This window comes from Theropithecus gelada, chromosome X, assembly GCF_003255815.1.
Source record: "Theropithecus gelada isolate Dixy chromosome X, Tgel_1.0, whole genome shotgun sequence".
Classification (NCBI taxonomy): domain Eukaryota; kingdom Metazoa; phylum Chordata; class Mammalia; order Primates; family Cercopithecidae; genus Theropithecus; species Theropithecus gelada.
In genome coordinates, this window is record NC_037689.1 from 90709407 (window position 1) to 90726438 (window position 17032).

At 39.0% G+C, this 17032-nt stretch overlaps 1 protein-coding gene across 13 annotated transcripts in view; it reads left to right on the forward strand.

Moving 5' to 3' along the window:
• Window positions 1-17032, forward strand: part of ARHGEF9 (Cdc42 guanine nucleotide exchange factor 9) — a 156890-nt gene that overhangs the window by 120305 nt on the left and 19553 nt on the right. For 10 of the 13 annotated variants that reach the window (XM_025372880.1, XM_025372878.1, XM_025372882.1 and 7 more), the window contains 2 exons: window positions 1320-1451; window positions 11683-11926. In XM_025372880.1, the coding sequence (XP_025228665.1) occupies window positions 1320-1451; window positions 11683-11926 (376 nt within the window). The remainder of the gene's footprint in view (window positions 1-1319; window positions 1452-11682; window positions 11927-17032) is intronic. The other 3 variants (XM_025372883.1, XM_025372884.1, XM_025372888.1) reach the window with 1 other exon arrangement.

Here is a 17032-nt window from a genome sequence, read left to right on the forward strand (position 1 = left end):
GAGAGGAAGGAGTGGGTTCTCCAATGCCTTTTTGGCCTAAAGACAGTATAATGTAGTACAAGGAGTGAGCATACTCTGTGGAACCCCAGAGATTGGAGTTGGGTCATGGACCTGTAGCTAACTAGTTGGGCACCTTTGGCTTATCACTTGATCTTTTTGTACCTCAAACTGTAAAATGGGAGCAAGAATATTTACTTCCCAGGGCTATCGTGAGGCTCAGATAAGATAGATTGAAAATATCTGGCACACTGTCTGATCCATATAGGTGCTCAGGAAATATTAATTCTTCTGTGTCTTGGGACACTGCTCTTTGTCCTTATCTTCACATAGGCCCTGGAACACTCACCCCTGTGCCCACAACTTCGGTGCAGTTTGCCTTGTGTTTCATGAGTTTTGAGCATACCTACATTCATCTCCTCCATGAAGACATAAGCTCCTTGAGGACAGGGGCCAGGTCTACCTTGACATCTGACACACACCCGCAACATACTTCTGACCTATCAGAGTTGCCATAAAGAAGGGGTAGGACTTGGAAACTCTATAGAATTGAATTAGCTAGGACTCAGGTGTCTTGGTGTCTATTTGTGTCTGACTCTTTGTAGCAAGGAGGAGAAGTAGTTCTAGGCTCTCTGGATAACAGACCAGGGAAGCATGTGGCAGTTAAGTTTCTTATTCAATCAGTAGATTTTGGTGAACTGAGAGGAGAAGGAAAAACAATTATAAGAGGGGAGTGGGTTCTTTTTCTCTCCCTCTGTTACCATCTTCCTTCTTGTCCTCCCATTTCCTTCTACTCATGTGGGAAGCAGTGAGATTAAGGCCTATTCTTTAAGTATTAGAAAGAGACAGAGACCACAGCAGGGATTGAGAGACTGGAACAGAAAAAGAGATTTATAGAGAAGAGAGATGGAGATTTTATATATATATATGTAATATATATATGATACTATATATACATATCATATATATATACATATATATATCCTCTCTCTCTCTCTCTTTCTCCATACACGCACACAAACACACACATATATATGACAGAGAACTTATAGGACCAGAGGGTAACTGGCGTAGAAAAGCTGTAGCAGTCCCAGGTGGCGGGGCACATTTGGCCTTGGGGTGAATAAGAAAATGGGTCTTCCTAGCTCACAGAGCTGTAAAGCTTTTTGAGGAGTCCCAGGAGTCCCTCTCTCCCTCTGTCTCTACCAGAGCCTTTCTGGCCTCTTACTGTCCCAGTCTATGCCCAGCCTTGGGTGCCTCCAGGCAGGTGATGGTGCCATCCTTCTGCCTGGCTGCCTCTCATCATCGCATGTCCTTCCCAGGGCGAGGACATCCTAGACAGGAGCTCGGAGCTGATCTACACTGGGGAGATGGCCTGGATCTACCAGCCCTACGGCCGCAACCAGCAGCGGGTCTTCTTCCTGTTTGACCACCAGATGGTCCTCTGCAAGAAGGTAACCCTGCCCCCTTCTTCCCTGAGGGAGATGGGTACCTAATGGGGTACCGGACCCTCCTCTTCATCATCCCCAGGCTCCCAACAAAGTGGGCAAATACTGATGGGGGGAAAACAGACAGGAGATTTGCAGCAGTTCTGTATTAGGAGCACTAATGTGGCATGAATGTCACAGGCAGGGTTGGCTTGTGGGCAGTGAAAAACTCTGAAGTTGGTACATTTCGTCTTGGTGTTTTTCTTACCCTTTGCCCTAATGACCCTGGGGTGCTCCTTCTCACTTTCTTCTACCCAGAGCTGCTGGTCTGCACCATTTGTTAAAAATATTGAAATATGTCTATCTTAGTTGGTAAATAGTAGTTTCCCTGAGCACTTTCCCTCATTTCCACTCTAATGGCTCTGGCCATGTGGCCCCTCCCTGCCCTGGGAAACAACAAGGAGCCTCCTACTGTTGCCCTGACAGGTAGGTACCTTTGTAATATAGGAATTTTTTCCATGCCTCTACCTATTTCCTATACAAGGTGCACTGGTTCCCCACAACCCCCAACTGTGCTCTTCTCCACTCTTCCTTCTTTGTAATCCATTTGAGGAGAGGTCTTACTCTTGTCACTGACTCCTGGATAACTGTGAATGTTGGTTTCTTGGACTCTTCTCCTTGGTGAGGCTGGGAAGGGTGGTGTATATTCTAAGCATCACTCCTCCTTATGGGATACTTTTCCCCCTACTTCCTCACTCATAGCAGAGTTCAGACCAGTTTTGGCTCCAGGGACTGATTGGGAAGAATTGGGGACCAGGGAAAGTAAAAATGGAGGAAGAAACCAGAATGCTTAGAGTGACGTTACAGATTCACCATCCTACCCTTGGCTCTTTTGCCATCATCCAGTCCCTTTGTCCTCTCCTTCACCCAGTAGTGAATGCCTCTGAAGAAGAGTGCTGAGTCACAGAATACCAGGGTAAATAGTGTTATATTTTTCTGGGCTGGAACATGAACCACACAGTTGTTTTAAGCCCCCTGTCCTCTGTGTGTGTATGTGTGTGGCATATCTTATATTGAATCTTTATCCATTTGCTTTGACAGTGGATTGAGGGGAAAAAAAACTGAGCTTAGGTTCAGACTGCCTCAGTGTTTGGTGATAAGCTCTGAATGTCCACTCTGGAACCAATAGCCAGTCAGTTAATGGGGATAATAACTTACCTTAGTATGGAGCTGACCCTCAAACAGAGAACTTTTATAAATCTGAAACTCGGCCAAACACTAATGCTTCTTTTTAGCTTTCCCAACTCTTCTCAGGACTTTCATAAAATCAGGAGGTAGGATTTTTGAGGGTTAATTTAGGTGGCCATGGAAATTCTCAGCATATCAGCCATGTCACTAACAGTAATGTGCCTATTCTTCCCACTAAAGTGTTTACACTTAGAACAAGTAGCCATAGAGACAGTAAACAAATAGGAACCTGGCTTATTTTATACTTCTGTACCCCCCAGGCCCTATTAATTTTGGCATCTGTTAGCCAAGGCTGGGATTACTTTAACTAAAGTGTGAAACTAGGCTCTAGAAAGCAGTGGCTATAAGAGATAGACCAGGATCTAGAACATAAAACAATGAGTCAGAAGTCAAAAACAAAGGGGAAGAAACAAGATAAACAATGGGCTTAACTTAGAACCCAAGGGGCAATGGAAGACCAAGATGGAGTAATGAGCCAAGTCTAAGCCACATATTGTGAGAGCCAATGATTAGGAAGAAACTAGAAGTCAAGACAGGGCTGGGGATTCAAACCAGCCAAGCTGACAGGGTGGGGGAAGCATATAACAGGGATGGTGAAAACAAGAGAAACCTCAAAGCAATCATAGCTTCCCACAGAAGGCAGCTTTCTTGTTTTTACAAGAACCATAGGCTTTCTTCCCAAGACACAGCCAGCCTAGAGTCTGGGGTATAAAGGCTACTAAGTCCATATACCTGGGTGTTCTTGACACCAGAACATGAGCAATTATAGCCTAATTGTTCAAAGGCCGTTAAAACTACCTGATGTTTGTTTTGAAGATTTCCATTTGTTATCTACAATAAACCTTTCCATTCAGCAAGTAGGGATAAACTTTTGAAAAAATGATCATGGGGCCAAAAGAAAGTATGCAAAGAGACAAGGTATTTTGTCTGCTGGGTTGTTTAGGGACCTTTGTCATTACTACAAAAGACTCTTTTCTTGAGATAGAGCTGGGAGGAATGAACTAGGCTTTCTGGAGGTTAAAATTCCTTTGACAAAGAGAATCCATGGAGGAAAGGAAGGGAATGTCTGGATTGGGCCAAGGTGAGTGAGACTGTCACTTCACTCACCTCAAGCACACAATTTAAATGGATATCTGAAAGTTCAGTAATCCTTTTTACTGGGAAGAAAGGAGGTGAGGATGCTAAATAATGAAATATGGCCACATTAAGCTTTCTGATGATCTCATATTTAAAAAGGAGGAAACAAAGACCCCTAGCAAGTGGCTAAATAATATCTAATATTTTATATATGATATATTTAACAAGGGTGACAAAATAGTTTCATGAATCCTAGAATGAGTCAAAATTAGTTTTTAAAAATGCTTAATTTTAATTACTTTTAAAGCTATGTTCAAATGAAGAAGAAAAAAGAAGTGATAGTCTGACAACCTCCTATTTGAGGCAGATGGTTTACTGATAACAGAGGAATATAAATTCCTTCTCTATCAAGGAAAAGAAGGCATAAACTTGATTCAAAGGGAATTGAAGCCCAAAGGATCTGAGGTTGTAAGAGAGTACTTTACTGCTCTGAATTCTTTCATTCTGTAGATATTGAGCCCCTCTTCTGTGCCAACCAGCTCTACTTTCATAGGGATTCTAGTCTAACAGAAGTTAAATATGTTATTTAAAAAATATACATCCCAGGGCACTGAAATAATTTGAAGATGTCCCAAGTGGAATTACTGTAGGTCATCTTGACAGAATTATGGGTTCTAGGAGATCTGTGAGAAGACTATAGATAGGAGAATGTACCAGTTTTCAAAGCAAAAATTGTATGTTCTAGAAAGTAGAGATCAACCATAAAATATTAGTGAACTAGCATTTATTGAGTGCTTCTATGATTCTGTTCTAAGAACTTTACACTTATTAACTCAATTTAATCCTCACAACAAACCCATGAGGTAGGTACTATTATTATTTCCATGTTAAGGATATGTAAAGTGAGACCTAGATAAGTTATATGATTTTCCCAAGGTGAAATAGCTAATGAGTGATAGAGCCAGGAATTAAATCCAGATAAGCTGGCTCCAGATTCCACATTGGTAATATTTATGTCATTATTACCATTGAGCTTGTCAAAATTCTGTACTTGATTATTAAACAGCCTGTGAACATTTAGAAAGAGATACAGTGGCCACAGGGGTCATCATTGGCTTTCTAAGAACGAGTCATATCCCATAAAACTCAGTTTCTGTTTTGCCAGTAACTTAATTAGTTGATAGGAGGATTGCACAGGACAGAGAGTATCCTCCTGCATTTCAGATTTTCCCATGGTTTCCTTGCAGACAGAAGTCATATAAAGTGATAGAAAAAGCATAAAGTTTGTAGTCAGACAATTCTGGGCTCAAATCCTGGTTTCAATACTCGATAACTATGTGATTTCAAGCAAGTGACTTTTTGCTTCTTGTACTTCCATTATATCAATTGTAAACGGTGATGATAACTATTCTACAGGATTGTCATGAAGATTAAATGGAATCAATACATATAAAATGCCTGATAGAGTACCTAGTACTCATTAATCTCATCTTACCCAACCTCCAACAAAGAAATAGCCTTATAAAGTAGTGAGGTCCTCATCACGAGATGTACCCAAATATGGGCTACATTATTATGTGCCAAAGATAGTATAGTAAACATTGAAACACTGATCTCTTTCCATGATCATGTGGCCTCACCACCAAGTTCTCATCCAACTCTTAAGATTCCCTTAATTCCCAGTCACTTATGCCTGTTTTGTACATTGGGAATTGGGATTGACTAATCCACTCAGAGCAGCTTAAACAACTTATGCAGCTTGTAGCTTGTTTCAGAGAGAGAGAGAGAGAGAAAGAAAGAGGGAGAGAAAGAGAGCAAGAGAGCACGTGGGCGTATGTGAAGGTACCTTTAAAATGGCAATTATAGTATGTGGGAAAGTCACCAGTGACTTCTAATTATGTGACCCCTTCTTTAATTTTTGCTGTCACCACTCTTTTAACTTTTCTTTCAAAAAATCCAAATAAGACTCTGTTCTCTTTTTTCGTATTATCTATACTGTCTGTCTCTGCTCCTCTGTTTCATTACATTTTTATTTTAGTTTTTGATGTGTTTTATTATTTTCTTCCTGATATAATTATTTGGGAAATTATTTTGATGCTTTGGGGAGATTTTCTCCTCTTTGAGTATTTACTGTTGAAAGGAGCAGATCCCCTTTTCCTGCACCCTCTGTCCTATCGTGCCAGTCTGGACATGTGCTGTTGTCCCATGTGTCATAACTGCTCTTTATTTCATTGCTTTCACCATATTCAAGGGAATCAGAACTAAGCAGCATGTAATGATGTTGGGCAGAAGACTTCTGTTCAGGGAAGTTTCTGCATTTGGATAATTTCGTCTTGCACTGAAGGGTCAGACTTGAAGGATGAGCTATTTGGGACAGCTTATAAATTCAATAATAGCAATAGAGATGGGGCTGGAGCAGAAAGAAGAAGGGGATTTGAAACCAGAACTCCTGGGTACTTATCTTTACTCTGTCTCTTACTAACTTTTCTAACCATGGGCCAGTTCTTTAACTTTGTCCTTATCGTCCTCAATGTCAAATCAGGCTGATGATAGAAGTCATCTCAAGAGGCTTTGGGAGAGAACCACCTGAGGTAGTGGGGAGCAGTGGAGTATAGGGTTAAGAGCATGGATGCTAGGGCCAGACTAGAGGGCAATCTCCTTTCTCCCGTGAGCTATATGACCTTGGACAAACTTTCTGTGCTTATAATTATGCCCTTGTTTGCAAAATGGGAATGACAGTTTATCTACAAGGAAGGGAGGTTGTGAGGGTTAAATGAGACAATGCAGGTGTAGTGCCTGGCACATAGTAAGTACTTAGTGAATGTTAGCTATTAATACTATTACCATATATGCAGTGTTACTAATAATTCGTTCAGTACTTTTTTATTTAGAGGCAATATAGCACATTGTAAACAAAAGCAGAGATTTTAGAGCTGGACAGCCTGAACCCAAAGCCAAGCTCTGCCATGTAGTATCTTTTATTCCTGGAAAATTTTCAGTTTTTTCTTCCAATTTTTATTTTAGCTTTAGGGGGTGCATATTCAAATTTGTTACGTGGGTAAATTGCATCTTGCTGGGTTTTGGTTCACAAATGATTTCATCATGCAGGTAATGAACATAGTACCAATAGGCGGTTTTTTATTCCCACCCTCCTCCCACCTTCCACCATCAAGTAAGCCCCAGTGTCTGTTGTTTCCTTCTTTGTGTCCCTGTGTACTCAATATTTAGCTCCCTCTTGTAAGTGAGAACATGTGGTATTTGGTTTTCTGTTCCTGTGTTAATTTGCTTAGGATAATGGCCTCCAGTTCCATCCATGTTGTTGCAAAAGGCATGATTTCATTTATTTTGATGGCTTTGTGGTATTTCATGGTGTACATGTACCACATTTTCTTTATCCAGTCTATCATTGATCATCATCTAGGCTGACTCCATGTATTTGTTCCTGTGAAACGTGCTGCAATGAACATACGCATGCATGTGTCTTTGTGGTAGAATGATTTATATTCCTTTGGGTACATACCCAGTAATGGGATTGCTAGGTCAAAAAGTAGTTCTTTTTTAAGTTATTTGAGAAATATCCAAACTGCTTTCTATCATGGCTGAACTAACTTACATTCCCATCAGCAGTGTATAAGCATTCTATTCCTGAGAAAGCTTCTTAGCTTCTCTATGTCTATAGTTCCTCATCAGATGGGTTTATAACAGTACCTATATTGGAGGATTATTTAAGTTAATAAATGCAGAGCATTTAGGACAGTACCTGGTACATAATATGTGCTATTTAAGGGGTCACTGTTGCTGTTATTGTTGTTGTTATTTTGTTGTAATTAAGCATGCATTCTAGGATGCTGGAATATAGTAGTGAGAGAAATAAATCCAGTCCAAGCCCCATGTACCTTCCCCAGGATCTGGAGAGAAAAGGCTAGAGAAGAGTAACTAGTGTCCCCTCTCTAAAGGGGCAGGGAGGACCTTATTTACAAACAAATGAAGCAGGCTACAATCCTGAACAGTTACATTCCCCAGATTGCAGCATCTGTCATTTGTAGAGAATATCCTGCAACGTCTTACTAAACCCCAGGCATACCCAGTGAGGCCAAATTGAAATAGCTTCCAGCTGTTCAGTTATGTAGCATCAGGGACAGAGTAGACTTCTTGCTGGAGCCACAGACTAGGACCACAGCCTGAGTGTCTGTCTGCAGATTGCCAGGATCCTCCTGGGGAGGAACTAGCTCCCTTAATGTCTCCCAATTCAGACGAGCACAAGGAAAAAGGAGGAAGGCTGGCATTTTATTGGAAATGATAAACTTCATTAGGCAGGAAAGTTGTGATGATCCAAATAGCATCTGTTTTGAGCACCTGCTCACCATGTCCCTGGGAAGGCACTCAGACTACCATTAACAAGTGGCATGTAGGCAGCCTGGTTCCAATAGGACCACAGGCAACCAGGATTCAGGAGGACTTTGTCCCCTTGCCATGTGCAGAGGACAACCAGAGGAAACTCCGGGGCTTTGTCAGCTGCTCTTCTCTGGACAAACCCTGAGTGAAACAAGACCAAAGAAGATAGAGTGCTGGGCACAGCCTTAATGGGCAGGCAAACTAAAAGCTGTGAGCAGCATGGTGGCTAAGTGTCAAGTGTGTAGTATGTCAGGGGCTTCATAATTGGTGTTAGAATTTGGAGAAGGGGAGCCACATCAGCTTGAGCAGTCAGGGAGTTTCTTTGAGGAAGAAGAATGTGTAAGTTTGACCTCGAAGGCTAAGATTAGAATAGGAAGCCTGGTTGGGCCAGAGAGCAGATATTAGTGTGACCCCAAATATATATCTGTTGTTTGGTGACAAATACCATTTGGCAAATACCACCCTGTCCTGAAAGGATGTATAGAATTTCCAGGGACAGTGGGGCAGTTATGTAAATTGAAAAAATATTCAGAGTTACCCTTGCTTTGACTTATTTTTACTCACAATATTTAAATTATTTGGAAAGTCTGAATGAGCTAAAGGAGGTAGTGAGATGTTTTTTCTTTTAAGTTTATCAAAAGAGGGTTTTAAGGACTATGAAACACTGGCCCAGGAGCAAGAAAGCTCAAGGCTGTATTTGGTGGACAAGTCTGGCCTCATGTCCTGGAAATGACATGTTTATATTAGAGCTTTGTAGCTATTTTACAGAGTAAGGAAAACTGTCTTCATTTCTTAGTTGTGGAAATTGGGGCTCAGAGAGGTTAACTGGCTTGTCTGTAACCATAGAGCTGATAGGTTAAGCAGCAAGGCATCAAACTCAGGGTTTCAGACTCTACATCATGCTCTTTCTTTTGTTCCATGCTGCTTACTGCTTATAGTCTTAGCTACTCTTTATGATTGGAATTCCTGAACTGGTAGGTCATTCTTAATTATTCCTATCACATCTCTACATTTGGCTTATGACTAATCTAGTGCCTGAAAACTCACATTTAACCCTCTAGGGGACCAGGGAGAACAGGCAAAGGAATAATTTTAGTAACACATCTCTCTAGCCATGTTTCCCCACCACAGAAGCAGAAATTCTCTTTAGCTTCTTGTCATCCTTAAATATCGAAAGAAACAATAGGAGGTTCAATTGATGCTTTTAATGTAGCTCCAAGATCATGCATATTCTTTCTATTTTTGGGAAATAGCAAAGGTGTTGAAAGCTCTCAATGACTATGACACACCAACTCGGAATGGGGGCGGAGTGGAAGGAGGCTGCGGACTGAAGTTAGCAACAAGGAAGTTGAGGCTGCCTGTTTTAGGCAGTGTGGTCCAGTGAGAATGTGTGGTTCAGATCTGGCTTTCCAGGTTTGTATGTATTGTATTATGTATGGTAAGGCACAATTCAAACCTTTCTGAGATCAAGATAAATTAAATTCATACATTCTCCCTAGCTTGTCCTGGTTTTGTACTTAGATTAGCCTGATAGGGCCCACTTTTTATACATGTGTCTCAAAAAGTGTTCCTGAGAATTGTGGAACTCAGTGTATGGGAACCACTCTATCCTTTTGGCCAGGATTGAGCTTGTGCACACTGAACATGGTAAAAGGAACCCAGGTTCTGAAATAGGCTTGGGACAACATTGGCCCTCTCTGTATAGCTGAACTCTTCCTCTCCTGTGAACTTGATCCTGGGGACAACCAATAGATCAGAATCCATCTATATTCTTTTCTTATTTATATGAAGTCATTATGGAAGGAAAAAAAGCAACATGGTTGTTATTTTTTCAAAAGCAATTCAATGACATCTGTATTTTCCAGCCTGGGCCTTTGAGGTTGACAGAGCTATGCTGGGAATCCTGCAAGGTAGCCTTTCCCAGCCCAACTGAAAATCTCAGTGTACTGCACAGTGTGAAGAGTTAGGATTGGGAATGTGAGTGGCCAAAAGAAGATCCTTCATAGGGAGCACACAGCTGAGAAGTGAGTCAAGTAAGGCAATTCAGTAGAATGGGAATGGTTTAATTGAACTGTAAAATGCTAATAAAAATTAATGAGCATTTCTGACTGTCCAGCTGACTGAAAGAGCAGATAAAGCAGAGAGGAGGGAGAGCTGGCCTGAAGACATCTGTCAGTACAGGGCTTATAGGGGCCTTCCTCAGCCTGACTCAGCCATACCACATCTCCCAACAGGGGATGTGTTATCAGAGGAGGCTGAAGGCAGCGCCAAGAAGAGGAGGGGCTGAAAGACCACTTCAAGATATTTATAAGATCTGACATTCCATACGTCTATATGTCATTTTATCCGTCCCTCTGTTTTCTTTTTTAACTTATTAAATATTTCACATTCAAAAAGATATAAAAATAATATAATGAGTATCCACATGCTTACTATCCACCTTAAGAAATAATTAATTACAAATAGTTTTCCTTCCCATCCTCTCTTCTGCTTCTTTTTCTTCTCCTTCCTCTCTTGCCCCTCCCCATTTTCTGCTCTGTACTGTCTGGAATTTGGCATATATCATTGTCACATATTTCTTTATAATTTTCTACATACTATGTGTCTTTAAACATTATGTGGCATTGTATTGTATGTTTTTCAAGGGAACAGATATAGATGAGGTAAAACTATATAGAAAGGAAACCATGGAAATGATGAACATAGGATTTAGGATGGAGGATGCCTTGGATTAGTGGCAGATTCACCAGTGCTTTATATTATTAAAATAAGTAAGTAAATGAATAGAGAAATAAAAATGCCATGCATGAACCAATTATGAGTGTTTCATGGACTAGAGTTAGGATTAATACAATTTTGTATAAATGAGAGCAAAACAGCAATAACAAATAGGCAACATACTGTTTGTGTCCATCCACAACTTCTGTTTTTCTCCATAAGATTTGTGACATTCATCTGTGTTGATATGTGAACTTCTTTATTTACTTTTACCTCCATTTCTCTTGTCAGACTGGGCCTTTTCTAAAAATCCGCAGAGTGCTAAGTGTTAGACCCTCCCTACGTAATCCTTTGCCAACAGTCTGTGGCCTCCTAGCTACTCATACTACTCAGTCCTCCTCTGGTGTTCAGGTCTCACTGGCCTGCACAGATATTTGAACACACTCTAGGCAACCAGCCAGCTCATTTCATACCTCTAGTGGGCTTGCTGATGTTTTAGAAAAGAAGACGCCCTTGCTAGCTGTGTTTGTGTGACTTACTGTTTCCTACTTCCTATCAGCAGACTTGCACACATGTCCAGGGATTGATTCTGGTGTCTGAAATGATCTTTCGAGGTGAGACAGAGGCTTTTTCTTTGGGCATCTAGTTAACCAACCTGTCAATGTCAGACTGCTAATATAACCTGGCCAAATTTAGAACAAACCAACCCCCATTGCTACTTCAAAATGGTGACAGTGTTAGCATTCTGCTGTGCCCATGTGCCAACTCTTCTAGTACTCACCCTGCACATACCTTCAAGAAACCTCTCCTTCCCATCTAGGACCTAATCCGGAGAGACATCCTGTACTACAAAGGCCGCATTGACATGGATAAATATGAGGTAGTTGACATTGAGGATGGCAGAGATGATGACTTTAATGTCAGCATGAAGAATGCCTTCAAGCTTCACAACAAGGAGACTGAGGAGATACATCTGTTCTTTGCCAAGAAGCTGGAGGAAAAAATACGCTGGCTCAGGGCTTTCAGAGAAGAGAGGAAAATGGTACAGGAAGATGAAAAAATCGGTAAGTGACCCGAGAGTAGAAAGAAGAATATGGCTATGAAGAACATAGGAGGTTTGAATTGGTTTCCATTTTCCTGGAGTCAGAGGGAAGATTTCTGTTGCAAACTGACTTAAGCTACTTTGGTGGTTCCTTATTATTAGGTTGTTTTTGGTAAGTACCAATAGCTTCCATTAGTCAGTGGTAGGTTGAACTATAGGTTGTCCTCCCCTACTAGCTAAGAATATCACACTGAAAGCTGGCCTCAGGCCTCAGGCTTGATTGTCCCAAACATACATTTATTAGCAAATAAACAAAAATCAGTTACACTACCTGTTCTGTAATCTTCATAAAGCCTCAGCTCTCTGTCATTAGGTGCATAGTTTGTACTCCTGATTAGGATACTTCAGATGTTAACTAAATCCCCCTAGACTATAGATTAAAATAATATGCACATACACATCACACTTTCTGTGTGGAAGTATTTAAAGTAAACTATAGAAAATATAACAGGACCTAAAACCATGACCATTGTCATGATTTCGAATACACTGAAACATACTTTTTTTGCCTTTTTGTTTCTCTTTTCCAGAGGGGATATAGATAGTAGAGATATTTTTCATGCTGCTTCCCAACTGTGGGATTTAGATGCCATTGGTTATAGCTTTGTGGCTTATAAAGTACTGTCTGGTCTCTTGCTCATGGTCCTGCCTTTCTGTCATTAAAAATACCAAGCAACCAGACTTGTTAATTCCCTGAGAAGACATACAGTTTCTGTCTTTGCCCCATTGCTTATGGGAATGAAATTGTACTTTAAAATGCCTGTATGCTCAAGTTTGTGGAAATCGTCTCTAGAAAAATGGGCGTACTCGTTGAATCCTGGTACAAAAGGGTTCTCTTATCCTTCCATGTTGGTGATTGAAATTGTCCAGAGGTAAGAAAGGATGGTCAGAAAGACAAATCTAACTCCAGTCTTCTCCTCAGAACTTGCGTAGAGTGCACATTAATAACTCACTTTGAGTCTCATTGGAATCAGATTGCTTTTAGTATGTGGACACTGCATTGGGACATGATGTGGAGTGGTATATAAATGTTGCTGGCTACTTCTCTCAATGGCAAGCAGCAGCAGCCACTGACCCTGCCTAGGCTGTTAGAGTTATTAAAGGAATGGTCTTAGTATTCAGACCCTGAATCAATTAGAAGGTCCCTGCCATTCCCATTGGCTCTAACACAATGTCTCCCACACAATGCCCTAATAACCCTGTGACTTTAACTATCTGCTTCTAATAGAAAAGCTTCCAGAAATTACTTTCTGAACAGGCATATGTTCATCTTTAAAAATATTGAGGGTTTTTTTTTTGGTTTGATAATAGTAAATCACTTCCATTGTAGGAAATTTGGAGAAAAAACAACAGAAAAATATAAGAAAAAAGTAAAAATCACACATCAACATACTCAGTAATAACTTTCATAAACATTTTGATATATATTTCCAGCCTTTTTAATGTGTCTAATTAGAAAAACCAAGGTGACTGAATCTTTTTTTCTTTCTCTCCCTATACGTGCCTCTCTATGGTGGATAGATATAATTTTGTATCCTCATTTTTACTCATCATTATTAGCATTTCTATCATATCATTTCATATTTTTAATCATTATTTTATGAGGGTCATATAGTTTTATCATAGCTTTTTTTAATTTTTACTTTTTAATTATAAAATTAATGCATGACCATTATAACCATTTAAACAAATATGGACATACATAAAGAAAATTTAGCATTCTTTTCCCTTCTGTCACTTCCATACTGAATGAAATAACCAGTGTTAACAGTTCAGTATTCCCCTTTCCATACTTTTCTCATGCCCATATAAACATATACAAATATAATACTTTTATATAAAAATTATATATATTACCTTGTAAGTTGCTTTTTTAGCTTAATTTATCATAGGTAACTCCCCAGATAAATAATATAGAATCTAACTATAACCCCTTGTATCAGTTAGGGTTCAACCAAAGAGGCATAACCCATAGGAGATCTATCATACCACTGCTGAAAATTTTATTACAAGGAATTGACTTATGCGATTGTGAATGTTGGCTAAGTGGCTCAGAATTCCATAGAGCAGGCAGTCAGAAATGGAGGATCACAGGCAGGCTCAAACCCATGGACATAGGCCAAAGCTGTCATCTACAGGCAGTCAGGAAGAGAAGATCATGAGAAGGATGAAATGGCACAGACATGGGCTAAAGCTGTGGTGCACAGGTAGAATTTCTGCCCTTTCTGTGGGAGACCTAAGCTCTACTTTTAAGGTCTTGCAACAGATTCAGTCAGGTCCATCCAGATTATGTAGGATATTCTCCCTTATATAAAGTTAACTGATTAGGGCCTGTATTAGTCCCTTTTCACAGTGCTATAAATAACTACCTGAGACTGGGTAATTTATGAAGAAAAGAGGTTTAATTGATTCACAGTTCTGCAGGCTTCACAAGAAGCATCACTGGGAGGCCTCAGGAAGCTTAGAATCATAGCAGAAGGCAAAGGGGAAGCAAGCATCTTCTTCATATAGTGGAAGGAGAGAGAGAGAAGAGAGCAAGGGGGAAGTGCCACATAGTTTTAAACCATCAGATCTCGTGAGAACTCACCCACTATAATGAGAACAGCGTGGGAGAAATTGCCCCCATGAGCCAATCACCTCCCACCAGGCCCCTCCCCCAACACATGGGGATTACCATTCCACATGAGATTTGGGTGGGAACACAGAGCCAAACCATATCAGGGGCTTTGATTACATCTGTAAAATACCTTCATAGCAACACCTATATTAGTGAGGACTATAGTGAAATGGGCATATCAATAAATTCATCACACTTTTCTTATAAACAGCTGTATAACATTCCATAATATTATGTAGTAACCACAGTCATCTCTTGGTATGCACGGGATATTGGTTCCAGGACTCCCGTGGATATCAAAATCCATGGATGCTCAAATCCCTTATATAAAATTATATAATATTTACATATAACCTATGTACATCCTCCATATACTTTCAATCATTTCTAGATTATTTATAATACCTAACACAATGTTAGGTATTATGTATGTAATGCTATGTAAATAATTGTTATACTGTATTGTTTAGGGAATAAAGACAAGGCAAAAATCCATATGTGTTTAGTACAGAAGGACCAGCCGCTTTTTTCTGATTATTTTTGATCCATAGTTGATTGAATCCAGATGTGGAACCCATGGTTACAGAGGGCTGATTGTTCTTTTTTGTGCTAGACATTCATTTTATATTTAGCTTTATTTCCTACTACAGATATGGCTGTAATATATATCCGTGTACATATCTCATTGTTACTTATTGGTGCTTTTATTCCTGTAGGATAGATACCCTAAAGTGGAATGATTGAATGTTAGGATGTGAACGGTTTTAATACATACTTACATATTAAATTCTGAAAGATTTGTAGAATCTATACTCCTAGCATAATTTTATGAGTACCTACTTCCCCATACCCTCACCAGCACTGGATAGCATCTGTTTGTTTCAGTTTGCCATTTTTCAACTAGTAAATTGAAAAAAAGTGTTGGAACCTTTTTTTTTTTTCCATATGCTTAATGGCTATTTTCATTTCTTTTGTGAATTGCCTCATACCCTTTACTCATTTGTAGTTTTTGTCATTCTTTTAAAATAAATTTGGAAGGACTCTATATTCAGGATGTGACACTTTGTCGGTCATGAATTTCACGTTTTCACCAGTCTGTTTTTTGTCTTTTGAGTTTGTTTATATTGCCTACTTCTATAAATATTTAACTTTTTACTTTGAAAAAAGTTAAAAAGTTATTCCTTTTTTGGCCCCTAGTTTCATCTTGCTTAAGATCTCTTGCCATCAAAACTATAAAATTTCCTAATTAAAAATATACTTTTGGTTTATTTTTAGAACTGTAATCCATCTGGAATTTACATTTTTATATGGCATGAGGAAGGGGTCTCATTTTTTCTTCCAGGTGGATATCCAGTTGCATCTGCATCATTTATTAAATAAATCATTTATTTTCCACACAATTTAAATGCCATTTTTGATATATAGTAACTCTGCATATATACTTAGATGTGTCTTTAAACTTTCTATTCTGTTCCACTCTTCTGTTTGTCACTTCTTGTATCGAGACTATACTGTTTTAATTGCAGTATATTGAGAAAGTTTTAATGCCTGGTACAATCAATTCTTATTCACTCTTCTTTTATCATTGTTTCTTAGCAGTTCTTAGATGTTTATTCATTGATATGAATATCAAATTTATTTATTCTAGGTTTAAAAACGCTGCCATAAAAACTGGCATAAAAAGCCCATTTGGATTCTGATTGGCATTATATTAAATTTGTTAATATGTAAAGGCTTGGCATTGTTATTAAGTTTTCACATTTAAGAACAAGGCTCTGCTCTTCTTTCATCAAAGTCTTGTTCTGTATGCTTCAGGAAAACGGTAGAGTTTTCTTTAGACTCTGTACATTTCTGCCTCTTTGTATGTTACTTTTGATAATTTCTATTTTTCTGGGAAATTGTTCATTTCCTCTGGATTTTTAATTTAATGCTATATATCTACACATAATATTTTCTAATTATTATATCTTCCATAATTGTGGTTATCTCTCTTCTTTCTCATTCATAATATTTCATATATTTTTATTTTCTCACTTTAATCTTTTTAATCAGGCTTATCAGGGAGAATTGATCTTTTTATGTATTTATGATCATTATACATATTTTTAAGGTACATGTGATATTTTGATACCTGTATATGATGTGTAATGATCAAATCAGGGTAATTGCGATATCCATCACCTCAAATGCTCATCTTTTCTTTGTGTTGGGAACATTCCAAAATTTTTTTTGCTGTTTTGAGATATACAATAAATTATTGTTAACTCTAATTTCCCTACTGTCCTATCAAAAACTAAATCTTATTTCTTCTAACTGTGTTTTTGTATCTATTAACCAGCCCCTCTCCATTGACCTGAGCCTTTCCTTCTTATCCACTGATAATCACCATTCCACTCTCTATCTTTATGAAATCTATTAGGGGAAATTCAGCCCCTGATGTTTCAACATGGG